Source organism: Chlamydotis macqueenii, chromosome 2 (genome assembly GCF_036417535.1).
Source record: "Chlamydotis macqueenii isolate bChlMac1 chromosome 2, bChlMac1.mat, whole genome shotgun sequence".
In the NCBI taxonomy this organism is placed as follows: domain Eukaryota; kingdom Metazoa; phylum Chordata; class Aves; order Otidiformes; family Otididae; genus Chlamydotis; species Chlamydotis macqueenii.
The window spans coordinates 55478978-55500806 of record NC_141557.1 but is presented as its reverse complement, the minus strand read 5'-3'; the positions used below and the strand labels follow the sequence as shown (position 1 = coordinate 55500806).

At 34.7% G+C, this 21829-nt stretch overlaps 1 protein-coding gene across 3 annotated transcripts in view; it reads right to left on the bottom strand.

Moving 5' to 3' along the window:
- The window catches only part of SUGCT (succinyl-CoA:glutarate-CoA transferase), a 336504-nt gene that overhangs the window by 278389 nt on the left and 36286 nt on the right, over positions 1 to 21829 (bottom strand). For all 3 annotated transcript variants that reach the window (XR_015257778.1, XM_086741707.1, XM_086741709.1), the window contains 2 exons: positions 18562 to 18653; positions 13121 to 13264 (listed from right to left, as the gene is read on the bottom strand). Coding sequence is in view for 2 of the 3 variants with exons in the window: in XM_086741707.1 (XP_086597833.1) it covers positions 13121 to 13264; positions 18562 to 18653 (236 nt within the window). In the remaining variant the exon portion in view is untranslated. The remainder of the gene's footprint in view (positions 1 to 13120; positions 13265 to 18561; positions 18654 to 21829) is intronic.

Here is a 21829-nt window from a genome sequence, read left to right as displayed (position 1 = left end):
AGCATTACAGTTAGCATGCAAGATTATCAGAATTCACCAGACACAATATATTTGTTTTACGCTATTAACTAGTTGTGCCCATAAGTGCAACTGCTTGTCTAACAAATAGGCCATGTGACCATTTTTTTCCAAAAAACATTATTTTCTTCATATTTCTCCCCTAGAGAGAAGAAATTTACTATGACGACCCAACTCTTTACACTATTCTGTGCCTACTAATCAGTCTAATCTACGTTAAAATATGCAGTAAATAATTCAGAGTCCATCATTCACATTCCAATATGTGAATTATATCAGAATATCTAGAAAAATAATGCCATTTCATTTTCTTCTCCTTTCTCCATATACGCTGAAAAGGTAATGTGAATGTGTCACTCTCACATTTAAAGCAAATATTTAACTGTAAATCATAGATACAGTGATTTAGTCCAGCAGAAAACCTAGGAAATTATACAGTAAATAAGAATTCAACTGCTACCAAAACCTATATCCTTATATACTAACTACAAATACAATGCCTTATTCCTGAGTACTGTTGAAAAACACTTTGTAGTTGGATTTCAGCTGCAGCTTATTATAGACCAGTGTCACTTCATTCAGCTAAAATGTTGAGCAACGTCTAGGCTGTCCTTCAGTCCCCAGGAAAATCTTAGCAATTACGGAAATGGATCTGGGAGTATTTAGAAATTACTTTTTCCTTCTGGTTTCCAACTTTCCTCAGCAGCACAGAATGAAACAGACTGTTGTTACAGAGAAGAATATCGATCACTTGCTTGAATGAGTATGCCCGTGTTTCCTGCTGAAACTGGTTTACATATTATTGGTTTTTTTCAATCAATCATGCAGGAAAAAGGCTTTTGGTTCCCTTTGACTTCCTTCTGAGTTGGGTAACTTGTTCGCAGCCAAAAGGAATTATTATTTTTAGTAGTAGTAATAGTATCATCTTCATACAAATAAACTTATATTGACCACATCAAAGTAAATATTTCAGTGCTTTGTGTTTCATGTATAAATACACTTAGTTGAGGTGGCCTTTTACCCCTTTCATAACTCTGATTAATTGAGCAGACTTAAGAGATTATTCTATTTCTACTGTGCCATGAAACCGTTACAGACAGTCCCAGGACTACTGTGATTTTCCCTTTCCTCTCTTCCTGGCTCAGTTCATTCTCTCCGGTCTCTCCCAAGATCTACTCTCACTAAAAAGGAGCTATCAAAAAAATAAAAATCTTTCAGTATACACATTTTACGTCCTTAACAAAAAACATAAAGAATTTATCTACCTATACCTTACTTTGTTAAGCAAACTGATGAACTATAAGCATAAAAAAAGATATCACAACTCAACATTTCTGCAAATATCATATCCCCTAGAAAAAAAAGTTTTTAACAAAATAAGTCTATTTCTCCAAATTCCCCTGTAATTCAAGACTCAGTTAGGGCCGCACTGCTAGAGACACTTCTTGCAGTAGGAATATCTACAGTACAATCAATCTCTCAAAATTATGTTTGGGTACATCTGTATTACATATTCAGTTAAGTATTTTTAAATCTATATCTAAAACTGCTTTCCTGAAATCTTATAGACCCATTTCTTTTCTCCTTTAATTAAGAACTAATCCTTAAAAGTAGCCTTTGGACTTGTAACATTAAAGCAGATGTAATACAATGATACAGACATCTCTGTATTCATTTGCTTGCAGAGATACATCTATGCACTGTTACTATGTATTATCAAATATCTACAAATAAGCATTTCTTTATTTCACCTCAATAAAGGGAACACACACTTCAACATTCCTTTCTGATATTACTGTTGACGGCCAAATCACATATTTGCACTAAATACTTACTTAACCAGAACAAAAAGAGAGATGCATTAAGATCTGAAAAGTTATGCTCAGCTTATGACGGAATCAGACAGATGGGAAACAAGATATTAAAAGCCACAAGGTGAGTAGACAAAGAAAGCAGACAGAATTTCAAAAGATTTTTTTCAAGATAGCACATCAAACATAATTCATTACAATGAATTCATTGAGTCAATCAATCATCTACATGCAAGTTCAACAAGTGTACATGAATAATAAAAGAAGACAGGTAAGTGGGAAGAGGAGAAAATAACATTTTAATTGTATTCTTTACTTTCTTCTCCCTCCAATTTTGTGTCTGCTTTCCTGCCACATACCTTAACAAGGCTTTGACTCTTAGCCAAGTTAATTTTTTTCTCTCATTCTTTATTTACTCTTTCTTAAAGTAGGCATGTAGACTGTCTTTTAGGAACTTTGAGACCCAGGCATTTTACAGCAGCACAGACAACTTATTTTACACTATACTACTGAACTAGTAACCCAAATATTAATTTATAACTTTGTAGAAAAAAAAATCATCCCAGAAAATTTCCATGCCTTCTGTTGTGCAAAGGGCAATAATCTGCCATTTACACCTTTTTTTTTTTTATTTCTGGTGACATGGCAAAAAGATCTTTATGTGAGAAAAATTTGAACATAAGACCACAGTCCTCATTTGGTGAACACTAACAAAGCCCTCTTAAAATCACTGATCCTATGCTGGTATTCACCTAATGACCAATTTTACTGTTTTACATGTTTTTCCCTTTCCATGTTGCAATAAATAGTTTGACACTAATAAATGAACATCCAAGTTTCATTAATTTTGTTTTTGCAGTTACTCCCCATCACACTTCTCATTTATGTATTGCTATTGAAGTTGCTTCCATGGATAGATGCATGAGGTGACCCTGGTCTCTTCCTTCTTGAGTGTTTTTTTCATTAAAAAAAAAAAAAATCCATGAAAATTAAAAACCTGTATCTCTACCAAGAAAATCACACTCCATTTAAGAAGAAAATCCCTCTTCCAGTTGAAGTTTAATTACGTTTAGCCACAAGGCTTAATGAGAGTAGAAATAAGTTCTTACTAGTCTGTAATCACCTCGTTGCTGCCAGAGACAGCGCATATATGTTTTATGTTACATCCTAAGCATTGATCCAACTGATTCAGGACATGGCACTGTGCCGTTCTATCAGTTTTTAGGCAGGCAACTGTGTTTCAAACTCCTGCAAGAATGAACTGGGTAGTAGGAACCGCAGCCTTGCACAGAGACAAGAAAGGTGCCACAATTCAAGGCAGCCCATTCCACAGGTGCCCAGTAGGAAGCCACAGCCTCCCCAGGAGCTGTCAACAAACATCACCTTATATCTGGGTGTGTAAGTGCCTCCCATTTAGCCCGGAGCTGAGAGCTCTGCAGGAGTTAAAATCAGCTGAGGAGTGCCATACACCCATAGGCCAGACAGACATTGCCACCAGCATCCTACACAGCAAAGCCACTGCCTACAAAGGAGCAAGATTTTACAGATTTATCAGTGGTGGCCCTACATCTGTGTAAGGCAGCAAATCTGACCTTCTCTGAGTTCACAATTGTTGCCCCATAATCCCTCCCCACATATTTTTTTCCTTCCCATTCAAGAACCAGTAGAACTGTAGCTTCTTTCAAGCACCGCTCTGCAGACCAGCAAATTCCATTAATTACTTTGAAGAGGTCTGTAAAACCTAACTAAAAAAGCAAAATCACTATCACGTAGGCCAAGGCTTACTATTGAAGAGTCTACATTCACTTTAGAATATGTCTGTGGTCATTTTACAAACACTGTGCTCTGGGTAAAAAGTGTTTTCTTCCCAGCGACACTGATTTCTTTCAATGTAGACCTCCAGGAAGCGATCATTAATTCACCCTTCACAAAAGAAAACTCCTGGCATTGAAGCATCAGCAAATGGAATAATCCCAGCCACCAAAACAATCTTGTAAAGATAAAATCAAATTCTTAATGACAAATAACTACACTTTTAGAACAGGTCTCGTATTAGGTCTTGTTTTAGGGCCTGCCAACCAGACACTTCAGCAGGTATCCAACGCTGTGCCAGTTAATCACATGCAGCTTCTGGGACCTGCTGATTAAAGTTAGCCACTTGATCAAACAGTACACAGCAAATCACGCAGTTACGGAAATTATGTGCTAGGAGGCACTTCATGAATGAAAAACAACAAAAAACACATGCAATGAAAAAAACAAAGGTAATGTGTTTGAAAATCCCACCTTGAACACGGATTCCCAGAGGAGAAGAAAGCTAAAGAGAGCAAAACAGACTTTTCAAGTGCACAATTGTGTAGACACTTTTTTAGTGTGAAAATGATGGCCGAGAACAACTTTTGCTTTAGAAAAAAACCCTGAAGTTTAGACTACACAAATACAGAGAAACTGAGGCATCTTCAAAAACACAAGGTATTTCCGTAGCAGAGAACTGCTAACTGAGTTCAGTGAAATGCAACAACAAAAAGAACTGATCTACAAATTATTTTTTTAATGACCTATTTAGAGCTTATCGAACATCAGAATGAATGCTTCTGTGCTTCCCACAGAATGGAGGTCATCTCCTGATTAAGATTCAATTAGTATTATAATAGCAAAGATTGATGCAAGTAGCAGATGTAGGACTTGAAATTTCAAAAATATACATTATTCAGCACACAGTTTCAAGAGAAAGTAAATGTTAAATGGACTCCTATGTCTCCTTAGTCTCCACTTCAAAAAAAAACCAAAACAAACCTACACACACTCAGATGAATTTTATGTGAAGAATTAGAAATAAAAATCCTGACCAGATAATCTATTAGACAGTACTGGCATGAAAAAGAAAAAAAAAAAAAAAAAAAACCCAAAGAAAATTTAAATGAGCTCCGGTTGAAGAAAGCAACATTTTAAACTGAAAAATACATTTTCTTGATGAAAATAAAATAGCAATAAGCTTTTTCTGAAAGTGTAAAAAATCATACTACTTCTACCACTGAAAAATTCCTGTTTCAGCTTCATAATAACACAAGAACAGCTCTAAGGAATTAGTCACTTTAAAAATATATATATGCTAAAGAGAATATTCGGGTTAAAAAAATAAGCACTCTGAAGTTAGTCTGTACATTTTGTGTAAGATCTTGGTGCACTTACACACAAACCTTAATCATATCATCCTAAATTATTTTTCTATCAAATTTCTGACTCATTTAATTATTAGGTAGTTATTGAATATTTACTTCTAACTTACTCAGGAACACACAGCCCAAACACTCCACTGAATCTCCTACAGAGTCCCTACCAGCCTTCATGCACATCATGCTGTACACATTGCACCTTCGGCCACCCTGAGTTCCTTCCAAAAGACACTTCCCTGAAAGAAGGGTGATTCATCTGCTATTTTTCAAGTTTCCACTCCAAAGAATGAAAGCTCTGATTTTCTCAGGAGAGGGGGGAAAAAAAAAAAGCCCATCAACGTAGTTTCCCATAACTTGTTCCTGGAAACAGATGAATCATTTTCATAGTAACTTTGAAAACAAATCACTTTTTGGCAACTCCAGGACAGGGAAAATTCAACCAAACCAGTTAAAACTGTAGCAAAGCTATAAAAAATAAAATTGGACTCTGATAACAGACATATCAGACAACCTTATCTATAAGTGATACTTCTACAATTATTTCATCAAGTCTCCACCTTCTGTGAAGAAAGAATATATATTTTTCACTGAAATATTAAAAGCATTATGCTCTGTATTTTCACACAGCTTCACTAAGCCCAGCCAAAATTCAACTTATAAAAAGTTTATTCTGCTACATTTTATACAGGGTTTTAATACTATAACACATTTTCTTATATTATTCCCTAATTACAGCCTTTCCCATCAAGAACCTATGCATTTAATATTAATTAAAACATAACTGGTTTTAATTCTATGTAATGATGTATGTCTGTATTTCACTGACTGTTTAGAAAATAGCACAGAGCAAGTTCTCAGAGTGGCTTCTATTCAGGCAAAGAACTGCAAGCACACTTGCAAAACACATAATCTGAGTTTAGAAAGAGTAGCTATACTTAACAGCCAAAAATGAAAAGAGCAAAACATACAAATAAAATCCAGACAAACAGATTTTGGTCATATAAAAATTCATTACCTGTGAGGACAGGCATCAGAATAATTTTTCTTATTATTTGTAACAGGGTGATATCCAGAGGCTCCAATTTGGATGCTAGATACACTTCGTAAAGGATTCTATTGTTTTATTTAACCAGTAGTAAGGATGCTTTTCCATGGAAAGCTGCCAATATTCAAAAGAAGCCGTATTAAGGCACTTTTCACTTTTGATCTTATGAACAGAAACAGTGTCATTTACAATGAAAATATGTGTACACCTAACCATTTACAGAGCTCATCTTTTTGTCTCCATATTTATCAGCATTAATACTTGCACAGGAAAAAAAAAGAATGTTAAGTGTGTTTATCTCCTCCTGATTATGTCATTTTCATCTTATCTGTGGAGAATTGCCCCTCCACAAAAAATAGCAGTAATTTCAGCAGCTTGTGCTGTAGCAGTGCAAGCTGGTAGATCTTTAGATTTTTAATTTGATACATAGGGAAACATGTACAGAAACAAGCCATGTCTATGTGTCTGGGTGAGAAATATGCAAATATTCCACCCCTGTTATTCACAGCCAAATCTCTTCTGGTTTTAACAGTATTATCTCAGCAGAACAACACTGGCATTAGTTGTAACACTGAAAGATAGACATGTCCATTAAGTGCTTATGTGCTAATGCACTACAGGGGTGACACAAGAAAAAAAATCCATGCAATTGAATGAAATGTTTGAAATAGGATGTTTTACAATGCACAAGCTTGTATTTCTGTGCCTATGCAGCATTAATGAACACCCACAATTGGGTTGTCCACATTTGTTTTTTGAGCATTTTAAATGCTGTCTGCAATGAGATGTTGTTCTTTTACTGAGCTGCTGAACAGCATACAAGTCAGAGAAACATGGTCCAAAGTTCTATTTGATTTCAGAAATAAATGGGTTAGTATTACCAATCTGTCTGGAGTCAATCTTTGGCACTTCTGCCTGAAAATGCATTTTGAATAGTGACAACAAATTTGTAAATAATTTTCTGAAGAAGGAAGTTTTTCCTTAACTGATCTACAAAAATATTTAAACAGTACCACCAAAAAAAAAAGTTATATTACAGAGTATGCTTGAATGACAATAAGTTCATATAATCTTTTATTAGAGGAATCTAGTACTACAAATATACATTCCAAAGAAGGCAAAGTTTTTTACAGATAACCAAACACTGACTTTTAGATAGAGATTAATGGATACCTGTTTTTGAAGTCCTAAACCAGAGTCTGAACACTTTTTTTAATAGCTTTCACTATAATATATATAATATATATAATACATAAATAATAAATTAAGACCTCTGGCCTAATTATGTCACTGCTCTGAAGAGCCTGTAACTTAACTGATGAGCCAGAAACAACACAGTGCTGAATAATACAAGCATGGAAAAAACACTGAATCATGGCAGCAGAACTCCATCAGACGAAAAAGAAGTTTTTAGTCCAAATTTGTTTCAGCATTATCCTTTACTTCATCTTTTTTATAAATTATAATCTACAGAGACTTTTCATCAGAGCTGAGGTATTCAAACCAAGCAGTGTTAAAATCTTAGCTAGCATTCCATCAGCATATCCAAAAATGACATACTTGTTAAGGTTTATTAGATTTCCAGAAGTTCAACAGCACACAGAAATCAGTTGTTTTGCTAACTTAAAATTTTCCATGACATAAAATTGGATCCTCTTCCATCAAGTTACAGCCCTTTTCCTTGCTATTTACATAAATAAATAGCACATAGGGTGTTGAAAGGCCTTATCCAAATTTGACCAATTTACAGAATGACTCCTGAAGGCTTCCATGAGTTTTAGAGGGAAGGGTGAGCTTTTGAGGTATGCTAAAAGTGCTTATTCTGCTACTATTTGCTTAAAAATTTTCCATTGCTTTTGAACTACCCAAGTTATCCTTCTTCTCCTAACACTTAGCATGATCCCGAAATATGATCTTCTCGTAATAAATTACAACAAACATGTCGATTCTGTTTCCAGAATTACACCCTTATTCAAAGGTCATCTAAATAATAAACTCATTTAAAGAAATGTCTTCCTTTGTCTACAAACACTCCCCCTACCCACTCCAGATAGCATTATTTTTTTTTTTTATCTCCTTCCTAGTTTTTCTATAATTGATGACACAGGTAGCTCAACATAGGAAAATGAAGCTGCAACACATTCAGGCTTAGTTGCATTAGCACAAGAACAATAGCAGCAAAGACAAAAAGGCACAGAATTTACTGTCAGCTAGTAGCTAAAGAAGAAATTCCCTTGCAGTCTGGGTATCTACTCTGTTTACAAAGTAAAGAAAGTCACTAAATAAATCCAAGATCCAGTTGGAGTATGATCTACCAACGACTTTTTGCATAACTAATCATTAGAAATCACAACACACATTCCACAGAGGCCAATATTAAATTGAGTCACTGTCATGTTAGTGTGGTCTTCTGGTCTATTCAATAAAATTCTGGCTACTTAAAACCCCGAGGGATAAGTTCTGTTCTTAGTTATACTAATGTCCTCAATGGAAATTATCAAGAATAATAGCCAAGAAGAGAGTTTAATCCCCAGTATATATTTAAAGAAATGTTCACATTAACTCAGATTTTATTATCTTCACATATCAGAGCTATGCAGTGAAAAAGACAACATCTCCATACAGCACATACACAATTTTTTTATCATGACTGAGATTAAGAAAACAAAGATGATGCTTTATAAGCTTGTAAAAAAGAACACCTTATTCAAACCATACCCCAAACGAAACAACTGTGTAACAGTCCTCCTAGCTGGCCTCCAAAATCACCAGCAGTAATAAACTCTAAAAAAGCAGATTTTCTTTCTGTATTCAGTCAACTCGCAACTCAGTTAGCAAGCAGAGAAGCAACAAGATAAAGTCAAAACATCTGAACAGTATTTGAGTTCCAAGATTTCCACAAAACTTACTGCTTAGGGATCCTGTGACACCATATATATCCTACAGACAGTATGTAGTTGTTACCAGTTTCACCTATACTCAGTAATTTGTAAAAGACACATCATAAAAGCCCTGATTAGAGAGCATTAAAACTACCTTAAATAGATAAGTCTTAAACACAATCATTTGGGAAAAAGTGATGCAGAAAACAAAAACTAATAGCTTCTAAACCTTACCATTATCACAGTAAACTAACTGCCAAATTAAAACACAAAGACAGAATATAGAAAATAATTTATACTGATTTGTGAAGTTTTTCTAGGGTCACTTCAAAATTTTGAGAAGATTAAGTTTGCTACAGCAAATACAAACTAAAACATAGTAATCAGAAGCAGAGAAGTGTCTGATGAACAATCATATAACACAAAAAATATTAACCACATTACCCTGTCTGTGGAATCTGGGAAAAAAAAAAAAAATACACTCCAAAATTGCAGAAATGCTACATGTAAAATACTTCTTGCAGATTTTCAATCCAAGAGAAACCAACTTATTACAGCATTTGTTGGAGCCTGCTTGTAATTAAATACAGGAAGGATTTTAAAACTTCCAAGAGATTTTTTTTTTTTTAAACCACAACAGAAGAAAAGGCACAATTGCATAATTGGAACCAAATCCAAAACCCACTTCCTTCTTACTTACTAGCATCATCTAAAGGACACTATTTAGATGCTGACGCTGAAAGGTCTGGAGCTGACAACTGTAAATCATCTAAAAGTCAAAAATTTCAAAGGAATCTTATGACATGGGTTAAATGTTTATAGATGGGAGATATAGAAAGTTAGTGCTCACTGCAAAACCACATCCTAGCAGTCACCGTGTGTCTCTCGTCAATAAAATCCTAGAATTCTATTTTGTTGTGAGGCAAAATTCTCTTTGGTAGTAATAAGCTGCTATAAAGCTATAGGGAAAAAATGTTTGATATACAGAATTCGAAAGACAGACTTCTTTTTAAGATATTCTAAAAATGACACTTCTTTAGAGAACAGGATTTCACTTATCATTTGGTTCTACACAGACCAGTTAAATATTAAACCAACTTGCCAGTCAGTGGGATATTTCTTTAAAAAGCTTCATATAATTTTCATTGGCAGCTGAATTCAGTTCAATGCTCTTCGTCATTAGCATATCTGTGCAGGAAATTAATATAAAAAGCATCCTCCAGCCCTCCACTCCCCCTCAAAAAAAAAGAAAAAAATCCTCTTGTATTTCTATAAGGCATGTAGAAAAATGATAGCACAGACACAGATGGACACGTGCATGCTATGTTTTTTTGCTACAAAATAAACCAAGCGGTTTTCAGGGATTACTAATTACTTACATGCTTTAATCCCTGGGTTGTTTTTTTTTTTTTCCTTTCTGACATAGCCAAACTCATCAACACTGCCCCAATGAAGACCTATGTAGAGGCCAGCTTCACAATTCTCAGTTCAGATGAAGGGATGGACAAAAGGTGCAAGCATGCTGCTGTATTAGCTCAGTGCATTAAATACCGACAAAGGCCAAAAGTTCCATACAGGTCTCTGCTGTCATAACACTATTAATAGGAGGATGGTTCAGTAGCGCTTTTGTTTTACACACAGAAAGAAAAGATTCCTTTTTTTCTCATTATAAATTACTACACTCGAGTGAAACTCATGCTGAAGGAAAAGTTACCATGATGCATCTGTTTGACCTCTAGATCCCACCATTAATCAACTGCAACAAGAACCTAACAAACTAAAAGTCTACAACTTTAGGTTCCTTATTGTTTTGGCAGTATCTGTGAGAGACTTCAAAAGGCCATTCTTTTTAAACATTCATCATATGAGGAAGAACTAGCTTTAGATATCTCAGCTTGGTATGTAAAACCATAATCCCTTTGAAAGCATGGATCTTTCAAGAAGCTGATTGTATCACAGTTAATTGTCTCACTTTCCTTTAGAAAAAACATTACTAACACAGGTACTGCAAGAGCAATTTCTTTTTTTACATTAATTTTTAGATTTGTGCTACTCTTTCTTAGTACACTCACCCTTGAAGACTTACAAGTAATCACAAGTTCCGCAAAAAGAAACAAAACGAATCAGGAAAACTAGATGTTCTCAAACACAGCTGTCAGTGACATTTTTCTTAATCCATTTTAGCATGTTTTTTAATGGGATTGATGGGTTTATTTTTGGTACCCTAGCACCTCATTCATAAATATTTTTCCCAATTTAAAAAGATCTTCTCATTACAGTCTTGGGTCAACACCCTACAGTTAATTTGGACTGAAGTAATAAGGTTATTTTAAACACAATAGCTGTTTTCTGCATAACAGCTTACACCCGTACTCTATTCCAAAATACCAAATTATTCGAGTTTAATTTCCCAGCACTGAAGTAAATAAAAATATTTATTTTGCAATAAAAGTTTGCATATATGGAATTACTTCATAATAAATTTTAGATAACTATAATTTGATAACAAGCATGGAATGAGTTATGTTTTAAAAAAAAAAAACCACTAAACTGTCCCTTCACCATGTAATACTACTTCAGCTAAGCATGCAGAAGTCAAACATTACATATCATGCTTTGTTCACTAATATCTATCTGACTCTTCATTCTTTTTCTTGTGTATGTCAGTGAGTGGCCTAAAGGATGATGATGTGGAACTTAAGATGGAGATTTTGCAATACAAGAACACTTTTATGCATAGCCAAAGCTATCCTAACCAAGGAAAAAGATTCTAAAGACAAATGAGGTGACAAAGTAAGGAGAAATAAGAAAGTTACAGCAACGTTGAACTTCAACTCCTCTTACTTTCAGCATTTGACAAAATATCAAATAATAATAAAAAAGACTGTATTTTAAAAAGTCAAAAAACAGTGGAACAATTGATAAAAAAAATTTGGAAATTAACAGAAATTACAAGAAGTCCTTTTAATAAAATTAGAAATGAAATAGATCAAGAAGAAGCTGCTGTAATATAAAACACTATGATAACTTAAAAAAAAAAGCCCTTCTATAAATATACAAAACATTTAATAAGAGTTTAACATAAATTTAAAATGTTTTTCTAAACTGCTTATTACATTTTTCAAATACAAACACATTTACAAATATACATAAGTATGATGAAGAGTTCAGTCCTTACAAACATTTCTGAAATAAGTGAAAAATTCAATGATATAGGTGGGAAGGAATCTTTAGAGGTCACCTGGTCCAACCTCCTACTCACACCAGGACCAACCTTTTGTACGATGGGCACTCTATTGATAATCTCTCAAATGTACTGACAAGTATAATGTGAAGAAAATACAATTGAATAAAGATTAAAATAATGGAGCACTGTAGCAGCTTTGATTACTACTGCATATAGTTTTGATGTACATTTTAAAATGTACAGAAAAATTCCTACACACCGTATAATATACCCAGTTGCTACCAGCAGGTATCTACATCAGCAAGCAATGTATCATCCAATCATATGCAGCTCATACCAACATCACTTTCTTTTTGTGAATTATAAATCACCGCACCAATGGTACTTAAATGTTCAAAGATAATTTAAAGTTTTCATTATCCATGGTATACCTTTCACAATCAAAACATCTTGGTTTTTATAATTTTGACGAGTTTTCTCTTTAACGTGCCTAAACAAAATGCTGCATCTTCAATCTTTCTTTATCCTTTAATTCCCAGAGCCAAAAAGCAGATCTCCTGGATTACACTACTTTGACACTTGGTTGATACTTCATTACTCTGCGTGATTTTGCATAAATCATTCAGTCACTCTGGTAGTAACACTACCCAGTGCCAAGGCCTCCCTTCCAACAGCGGTTTCAACGTTTATGCTTGTCTATCTCAAATTATCTACTACAACTATTACCTACAACCTCAGGGATATATAAAACTTGATCAACTCATGTTTTCAAAGAACATGAAATTCCTTTGTGAAAATGAAATGTAATGCAGTTGTAACGATAACAGCGTCATACAAAATGGTCATAACAGAGTGGCAGAATATAGAAACTGTCACTAACGCCATTATTGTCACTATTATTGTTCTCATTAGTTGTACTAATTTGCATCAATTTATGTCAAAATTGTATTCTTAGGTTCAAACATCTACACAATTAAAAGCAATTTTTTTCAAACTCCTACCTGAGATGACAAGAGATTGCAGTCAATGTGCAGTCCTTTCCCCGTCTTATGCCTCTGAAGCAAACCAGCCATAATTGCTCCATATGTATACAACCCAGTAGCAAGATCTGTCATGGCTACTCCTGCTCTAACTGGCTCACCATCCTAAAGAAAAAGAAGAAAACATCCCAAAACAAGACCAAAAAAAAAAAGAAAAAAAAAAGAAAAAGAAAACAAGCGGAGACAAAACATTACTTTCTATTATAGTACATTCTAAGCAAGATTCATCTGAAACAGTGTTTACATGTTTCTGCAATGCAAACTGCAAGAAATATCTTTGATCGAACTGAAGAATAAAAACTGCTACTGAAAAACATATATTCTTGCAGAATCTACACAATACTGTAGCTTCACAATGCTGCAGGTTGCAAATTACGAATGCTTTTTTTATTCTACTTTTTGCCCTAATAACAAAATGCTTCAACTCACCAATGCAAAAAGAAAAGAGATACTGTTAGAGCCAAGAAAATCCAGTGAACAATGAATTTTGTTATGCCTAGAAGTCAAAGGTGTAAACGATTTCCACAGTATGCTGACCCAAGTGAATGTCTGTTTGAAAGGCAGAACCATATTGCTTTTCTCTTCTCAGGCTCTTTTTTTTTCCCTCCTCTTCTGACCCTCCTTCAGCCAAATCTCAGTTTTGTATTTTGCAGTATACACACTCCAGGCTTCTAACAGGAAAACAAAAAGAACTTGGTTTTGTTTACACATGTACACACTACACGTGTAAATACATGCAAGTTCGTGACCTTCTGACAAATAATCACTGGGAAGTTGTTGGTTCAAATATCCTTTTTCAGTATGCCATCCCGTTTTCTGGCATCAAGGAAAGAATCCTCATTTTACATCACATGTTTCAGAACTTCCCTAATAATGTAGCCCGTCAGGGAGAAAGTGCTTTAAGCAAACAAAGCTGCTATCCAGGCTCAAGGGCTGGCTGAACCCTAATTGGCGGCAGCATCAGGACATGGCCTTTGCTCATTTGTAAAGATGAAGATTCCCTCCAGCAGAGCAGACCTTTTCTGGTGTCACTGCGCTGTGCTATTGCTCAATCCTACCACCAGTTTACACTTTTATTCCCAAGTTTTGTTGTTTGCTAAATTCCTTACAATTTGTCAACACATTCTAGTCCAGAGATAGCCACAACATATTTTGGAAGCTTCCTTTCCCAAGTCTCTTCCCAAATTTACATCAGCAATATAAAAATTATCTATTAAAAATGGAAATTGTTCTGAAATGACATGCTTAATAAAAGTATTCTAACTTCAGTAGTCTTTACAGATGGGAAATAGCTGCTGAAGCTAATAGGAACCAGCAATGGCTGTATTTTTCAACAGCTCTGAGCTATATACCATGTGTACTCTTTTGTTGCAGTTTGTTTGGTTTTAAGAATGGCCCCTCTGGTATTGTAGATCCCAATCATGTCTTGCTGTCTCATGTTCAGTAAAACAAAAACATTTCTTCAGTAAGAAAGAATGCTTACTGAATAGACTGCACCACCATAAAGATACCCTGAATATTGAAAATTATGTGCATTAATACAGTTGGAGATGGAAGGGGATTTGTATTCAAAATGGTTTTTATTTAACTAATTTCAAGTTATTGCCTTAATGAGTCATAGAAATTTTCATGAAAGCAATATTCATATGGCACTGATGTATCTGAATATATTAAGTAAAAGCTTTCTGTTCATCAAATATGAAACTTGAATGTGGTGTTTAACCAAGAAATATCTATAAATTATGTCTTCCAGGACAATAAAAGTGTCATCAGTGTAAACTCTGTCCTTTAAGCATATTTTAATTTATGTAAAGAAAAATTGAATGTGGCCTGAAGCATCTACTTTCACTCAAACTGGGTTTGTGGTAAAGATTTACACAAAACAGATTCTCCACTATTGCTTGTAAATTTTCATAAACACACAAGAATTTCAAATTTCACAGGTGTCATATATTTCTAATACAAAGATAATCAAATACATGTGTAAAAGCTTGAATTCCATGCACATTTCTGCACATGAAAGCATGTTTTAAAGAAAGCATCCTACAGTACCCTGAATGTGTTTGGTTTTGTACAATCAGTAAAAAAAAACTCTAGCACAAATGCAGTTGTTTGTGCCTGTAACTTTGCAATATTGTAGAAGTTATAATTTGATTTCAAGGTTCAGAACTTTGTTTAGAAGCATTTCAAAGTAATCAGCATTAAGTCATTTCAGTAACAACTATTTCCTAGCAAAAAAAAAAAAAAACTAAAAAAGCAAGCCATTAGAATTTCTTTTTGCGGGAATCTTCTCGCAGATCTTAAAAATGAGATGTAGGAAGCATATGATCTTGTCTCCCTTTCAAGAGGTTTATCTGTGTGTCAAATGTGATATTATTGTGGAATGCACCAAAGATACACATTTGTATTACACTGTCTTTATCTCCTTAATAAAAGATAACTTGGATAAAATACACACTTTTAGTTAGAAACTTCGATCTCTTCCACTGTGATCTCTTTACTGCCTCAGAAATTGTAGTGTTACATGAAATGAAAAGTACTGAAGAAAAATAATGTTACATATGTGACAGACTTAATGAAGGTTTAAGTTTTGCTCAAAATCCTGTGCTGGTAACATATTTATTTCATGGCTTAATATTAAGACTTTGCTGACTAGAGGCATGGCCTCAATACCCAATAAAGTTATGTGATCTGCAACAGTAAACTGTTTTCTGATACATTAAATCAGCGGCCAGATGGTTTAAACAAACTAAAATTCAAAACATGAAATTTCTCTAAGCTAAAATGGAATATATATTGCTCTTAATTCTATCCATTTTAAAAATGTCAGATACAAGGCATAATTTTACTATCCTATTACTAAAATGCTTTGCGAGCAGCTGTAAATATGTATTAACATACCTCAAAATTAAACACCTCAGTGATGTATGTAGATGTTTTGTTGCTGCTGCTTGAATTCATTGTAATTTTTCTACTGCATCAGCTGATACCTCTAAGACCATCTTGCAAGCACATTCAATGCCTTGTTTACTGAAGGGAAGTTTCCACAAAGCACTGTTATACTAATGTTATTATGCTGATTATCTATAGCTACTGGATTGCATTACAAAACCAGCATCACCTGTTACTTTTTTTTTCCAGTTCTGGCATTTCAATTTTATTTAAGAAAAGAAAAAGAATCATACTTCAGTTTACTGTGGTGCATTTCAAATGATCGTACTGCTTTCGGTGTATGAATTTGATCTTATCTGGTCAACAAATAATTCACAGTTTAATAAAGAAAAAGAATACAAAAAAGTGAAGATCCTTTTTTTTGTCTTTAGTCACTTTTATACATGCTGACTAAAACAAGGTTTTCTACTTTTTTCAGAGCTACTTTTGTGGAATTTTAAATACAACACAGTCACATGAACATAAATGTAGAACATGGAAGATTTTATTATTAATAATACATTGTTACATTAAAGTCACTTTCAAATAAGCATACAATACACCACTTCAGTAAATTTTCACTATAACAACAAGAGACATTTGCTTCTTTGGAGTCATTGACCACTTAAGTCTTTGAAACAAAACTGTCCCTCTATACATCAGAAAATGGTTTTGAAAAACTAATGAAATATATGACCAACTTCAAATAAAGAAAAATAAGAAGCAAGTTTTAGCATGTTTATTTTAATCATGCAAGAAAATGACTAAGTTTGAATGAATTGTTAAAAGCCCCCAGTGAATAGATGGAACTGTTACTAACAATGATTAAATGATTCCTATGATTACATTGCCTCAAGCCCTGGTGAGGTGATGCAAACATCTGGATTTCCAGTGTAGATCTTAACACAATCTTTTAAATAAAATCCATCTTCATAATGGCCACTGAGGAATATTACTCTCATAACACAACTTAAGTGCAATTATTCAGTATAGCACTTGTACTTTCTGTCATTTACATATCATTGAAAGGCTTTACAAGAGTTCAGGTATTTTTCAATTTTTCAACATACTTTCCTTTACTCATGTGGTACTAACAACACTCGCCCCTTTCTATCAGTTTATACTCCCACTAAATTTTGTTTGGTATATTTTGAGGCTTGCATGAAGTTTCTAGCATTGTATTGGAAATACTAACCTTCACTCTACAGACACTAGGGTCAGAATGTAAAATTTACTTACACTACAGTTACAGTGATCAGTCATTGCTTAGTTTATATCTGCATTACGCATTTCAAGAGAAGCACTGCAGCAACTGCACTCCATGTCTTCTCATGCTCTGAGATGTGATATCCTATGAATACGTATCATTAAAATGGTATCTATGGGCAGACAGTCTCAGGACACTAGGCATGAGATGTTTTAGCGTCCTCAGTCAAATAACGTTCGCCCTTTTTTTTTATAGAAAGGAGGACTCTGGTAACAGTAATTTCCACAAGCACAGAGTTCTGATGTTTGCCATTGTTTTCAGAAGAAAATAAGTCTATTGGCAGAATATCAATCCTACAATAGAGTTATGTCCAGACAATGCATGGTTAGCTTTCAACAACCTACTCAAACATGAGTATCTGACACGAAGTACAGAAACTCAGTGAAGTCCTTGTTCATCTAGGGCATGCAAATGTCATTACTGCTTCCAGAGTATCAGAAGCACCACAACGGAAGACTGTCTAATGTTTATGATGCATAGAACAGACTTGTAACACTACCTCATTTGGGAAGTGACATTTGCTGACCACATTCCCTGCACCTGTAGGCTATTCAAGACAGCCTAAGTAAAGGCCTATTTGACCAGCATTTTTTTGAGGTGAATACACACATTCTATGTAACCCTGGAACCCAGATAGTAAGCTATCTCTGTAATGCTTCCTGCGCTGCTGCAACTACCAACTATCTTGGATATCAGTAGGAATAGCAGCACATAAAGCTTTCACAGAAGCACTAATGGAAACTCTTCGCTTACTTTCAGGCAGGATGATTGAAAAGACAGTTTGTCAGAGATACCTGATGGCTTCACAATTCCCTCTTTTGAAGAGGAAATATCAATATCAAAGCATGGGTGAGAGTTTCCACACGTATATATGGTTCCATGATCCAAGTGTCAATGTGTCTATTACAGCTCTTGAAGCGACTACAAGTGGCAATTAACATGTTAGCACAAATTGTCAATTTATTCACTATTTAGGATACCATTTTTCTTCCATTTTGTGTTTCTCAGGCATTGGCTTTGTGAGCCTGGAGTGAAATATCTAAACACTATTATTTTCTTAGATTCCCAGAGATAAGACCTCTTGTTGGACTCAGGAGGGCATGCATAACAGATATGTTAGCATAGGCTAACTGGCTCCATGCAGCTTCAAGTTTTAGTATTTGGCACAAATATTCTAATAAATTTTATTACTTGAGCACCATACCTCATGCCCTGTGATATGCATGAGACCAGAAACAGCAGCTGCAATGGAGTCATATCCACCTCTCTGAACCATTGGACCAGTCTGACCATAACCTAGAACAGAAAGAGAACAATGAGTAATTCAATCAAGGACAACACAAACATATTGCTATTTCAGTACAAAAAGGAAACAATTAGTATTTCCCATTAGCTTTTGTTCACAAGTTGTCCAGATTGTACAACCAATGAATGCTATTGTATTCTATTTATTCCTGCACATTTTTAAGAGTAAATAGTTGGATTTTTCATGTGTGGGTTGATGACGTGTTTCATCTTAAGTCTAGACAGATTCCTGGCCCTGCTATGTTTCATTCACTTTGGACAGAATTCCTTTTTTAATTTACTGGGTCAGCTGACATGGGATTCAGATGTCATCTCAGAGGCTCTACGGTATCTCTACAGGCCTTCAACTGCTGTCCAACAGGGCCCATGTTGCTTGGGCTTGAGTTTTATTTCCACTCTGCCATAAAGATACTTTGAATACCACAAGTGATACTAAAATTGTGACACTATAGTTTAGACGTATGAATGTCCCCTCCTTACTTCTCTTACTTTATTCCATATCTAAACAGAGCTACCTTCAAAATAAAACACCGTTTACAATAGAGCTCAAGGTTGGCCCTTTAGCAAGTACACACAATCTGTTTGCCACAAGTCAGCAACAATGAAATGGAAAATACTAAAAACTTTCATGGAACTACATAAACAGTTTTGTTCAGCTATAGAATTAACTTAGAATTACAGCTGTAGCCAGAAGGATGTTCTCTTACTGTTCTCTGCTTTAACTCATCATGTTCTTCCAAAAACAACCACAAAATCTGCCAGTTGAGGGGGTCTTGCAGGACCAACTGAAGAGGTTACAAATCAAAATATCAATCCTATTCCTCTGCCAGGGATTACTGCCTGTCAATCACAGTAATCTAGTAATTTAGGGCTGAAATTGGAGGCAGTTAATATACTGCACCTGTACAATGTACTGGCCTTAGGTGGGCAAAGAGCCAAGTCTGGTTTTCTTTTACGGAATCAGTGACCACCAACACAGAGGGGAGAAGTCAACAGGTAAGGAGCAACATGTTTGATTGCTATTGTTAGTTCTAATAGAAGCCAGAGCACTTAAGAATCAGATTTAAGGGTCTCTCCTCCTCAAAGAGGTAGCAAATTCAAAAGCTATTCTTCTCATGTTTTCTTTTCCCCCTTCAGGTACCTCTAGGAGAAATCCTCTAATCACAGGAGTAAACAGTTAGGGGATACTTGTCACAGACAAGATTCCTAGTTTGGCTGGCACTTTCAAGGCAATGTTTCTGCATTACTCTAAGTTGTGAGGACAGCATTAACAATAAAAATATATCATCATATACTGCAAGATTAAAACTTCCTGAACGTCCTAAATTCCTTTTAATTATTCTCCCAGAATAATCTTCTCTACATACAGACTGTTTGGTAGATGTGAAAGTCTTAACATTGACTTTGTTGATTACAGTATCCAATTAAAAAACATTACGCATTGGGGCAATCTTCCTCAGTTCCTCCAGTTGGACCAATGTTACATACAAAATTCATAAATTATTTCTAACATACAGTGCAAAAGAAGAATGACAACTTCAAACTGGAGTTAAAGCACTTTGTTACTCCAATTAATATTTAGTAAATCATACCATGCAAAACAATATCTGCTAGCCATACCGATTTCTCCATTATACCACAAACTACCTTAACTATTTGACACTTTTCTGGAGTCATCAGATCTACATTGTGCAAAGCTGAAGAGGAACTCAACTTCTACACTCAGTGTCACAGAAAATATGAGGATACTAAGCCAGCACATTGACTTTGTCAATGTAGCCTCAAAACAGACATTTCAGAAGAAAGGATTCAACACTTTTCTTATGGTCAAATCTGTAATTTTATTGACTTCACTAGAACCATAGAATGTTTAAGGTTGCAAAAGACCTCTAAGATCATCAAGTCTCACAAGAGAGAAGAGTTTACTCAGTTTTATTCGAAATCATGTCTCTGACAACAGTTGACTGTGAGACCCTAAAGAGCAACTGATGACACTTCCATTCATATTTACACACTTAAGTTTGTGGAAACAGTGTTTTCATTTTTAAGCATAAAAGGAATAGAAAATAAAATATGGTGGATCCACCCAAAAATGCTCTGAAGGGCTCTAACTAGGCATATATCGTTATTTCATTGGAATGAACTGTAGCACTGAAACTGTAAATCTGTGGGCCCACTTCAAAAAGAAAATCTTGCTCAATGAAGAAAATACTCAAAACAACTTTAATTGAATAGTGAAAAGCATATTGAAGTAAGTGAGAAATTATGTACTGGCCTCAATTATTAACAAAGAAAAGACATCTCAACACATGTGCTCACACAAATGTTTTCATAAACAGAAAACATCTGAAAATTAAGCATTTAGTATGTAGACACAACAACTATAAAATGCTTTGCAATGCTCTTCTAGTAAGGACAAACACTCATCCCTCAAACACTATATTCAGGAAAGGTGACAGGTAATAAGTCATACATTTTTCTAGTGGTCCTTCAGAAATACTATTTTTAAGGACTTTTCGCACATTGTAAGAGCCTGGTTTCGGAAAAAAAAAAATTATTTAATGGCTTTCTGGTTAAAATTAGAGGTTCTAAGGAGTGCTTAACTAGTTTTCACACGTCCCAACAGATTAAAAAGAAAAAATACACAATTCTACTTTTGATCTTAATTCTGAATTTACAAAGCTAGTGTGGGGACAAAATCTGTTGTCATTATAAATGGTTTACTGCAGGAACTATGGGCATATGAAATGCCTGGAAGAAGAGCCATCTAACTGTAAGACTTAAGTGACAGATAGCTATTTCTAAAAATGAAAGATCTCATTATCCAGACAAAAATCAAAGGCTGATCATTATTATTCCAGTAAACCGCACAGGTCAATGGAGCAACTCAGTGCAGATGTTTCAGAAATAACTATAAACACAAATACAAGAAGTTTGAAGGAGAGCAGAAAATTACATTCAGAAAATCTTCAGTCTGGTGCACAGATCTCACCGTAATTGTATTATATACACATACATATATATATATACACACACATATGAATAAATATATAAAACAACTTCTTAAAGATATAGAATGCCACCCAAAGTTTATGTTTGTCCAAATACCCTGTGTTCTCTTACACTTGAATTCAGCATGCAAAAGCATAGGTTCGCAATTACACACA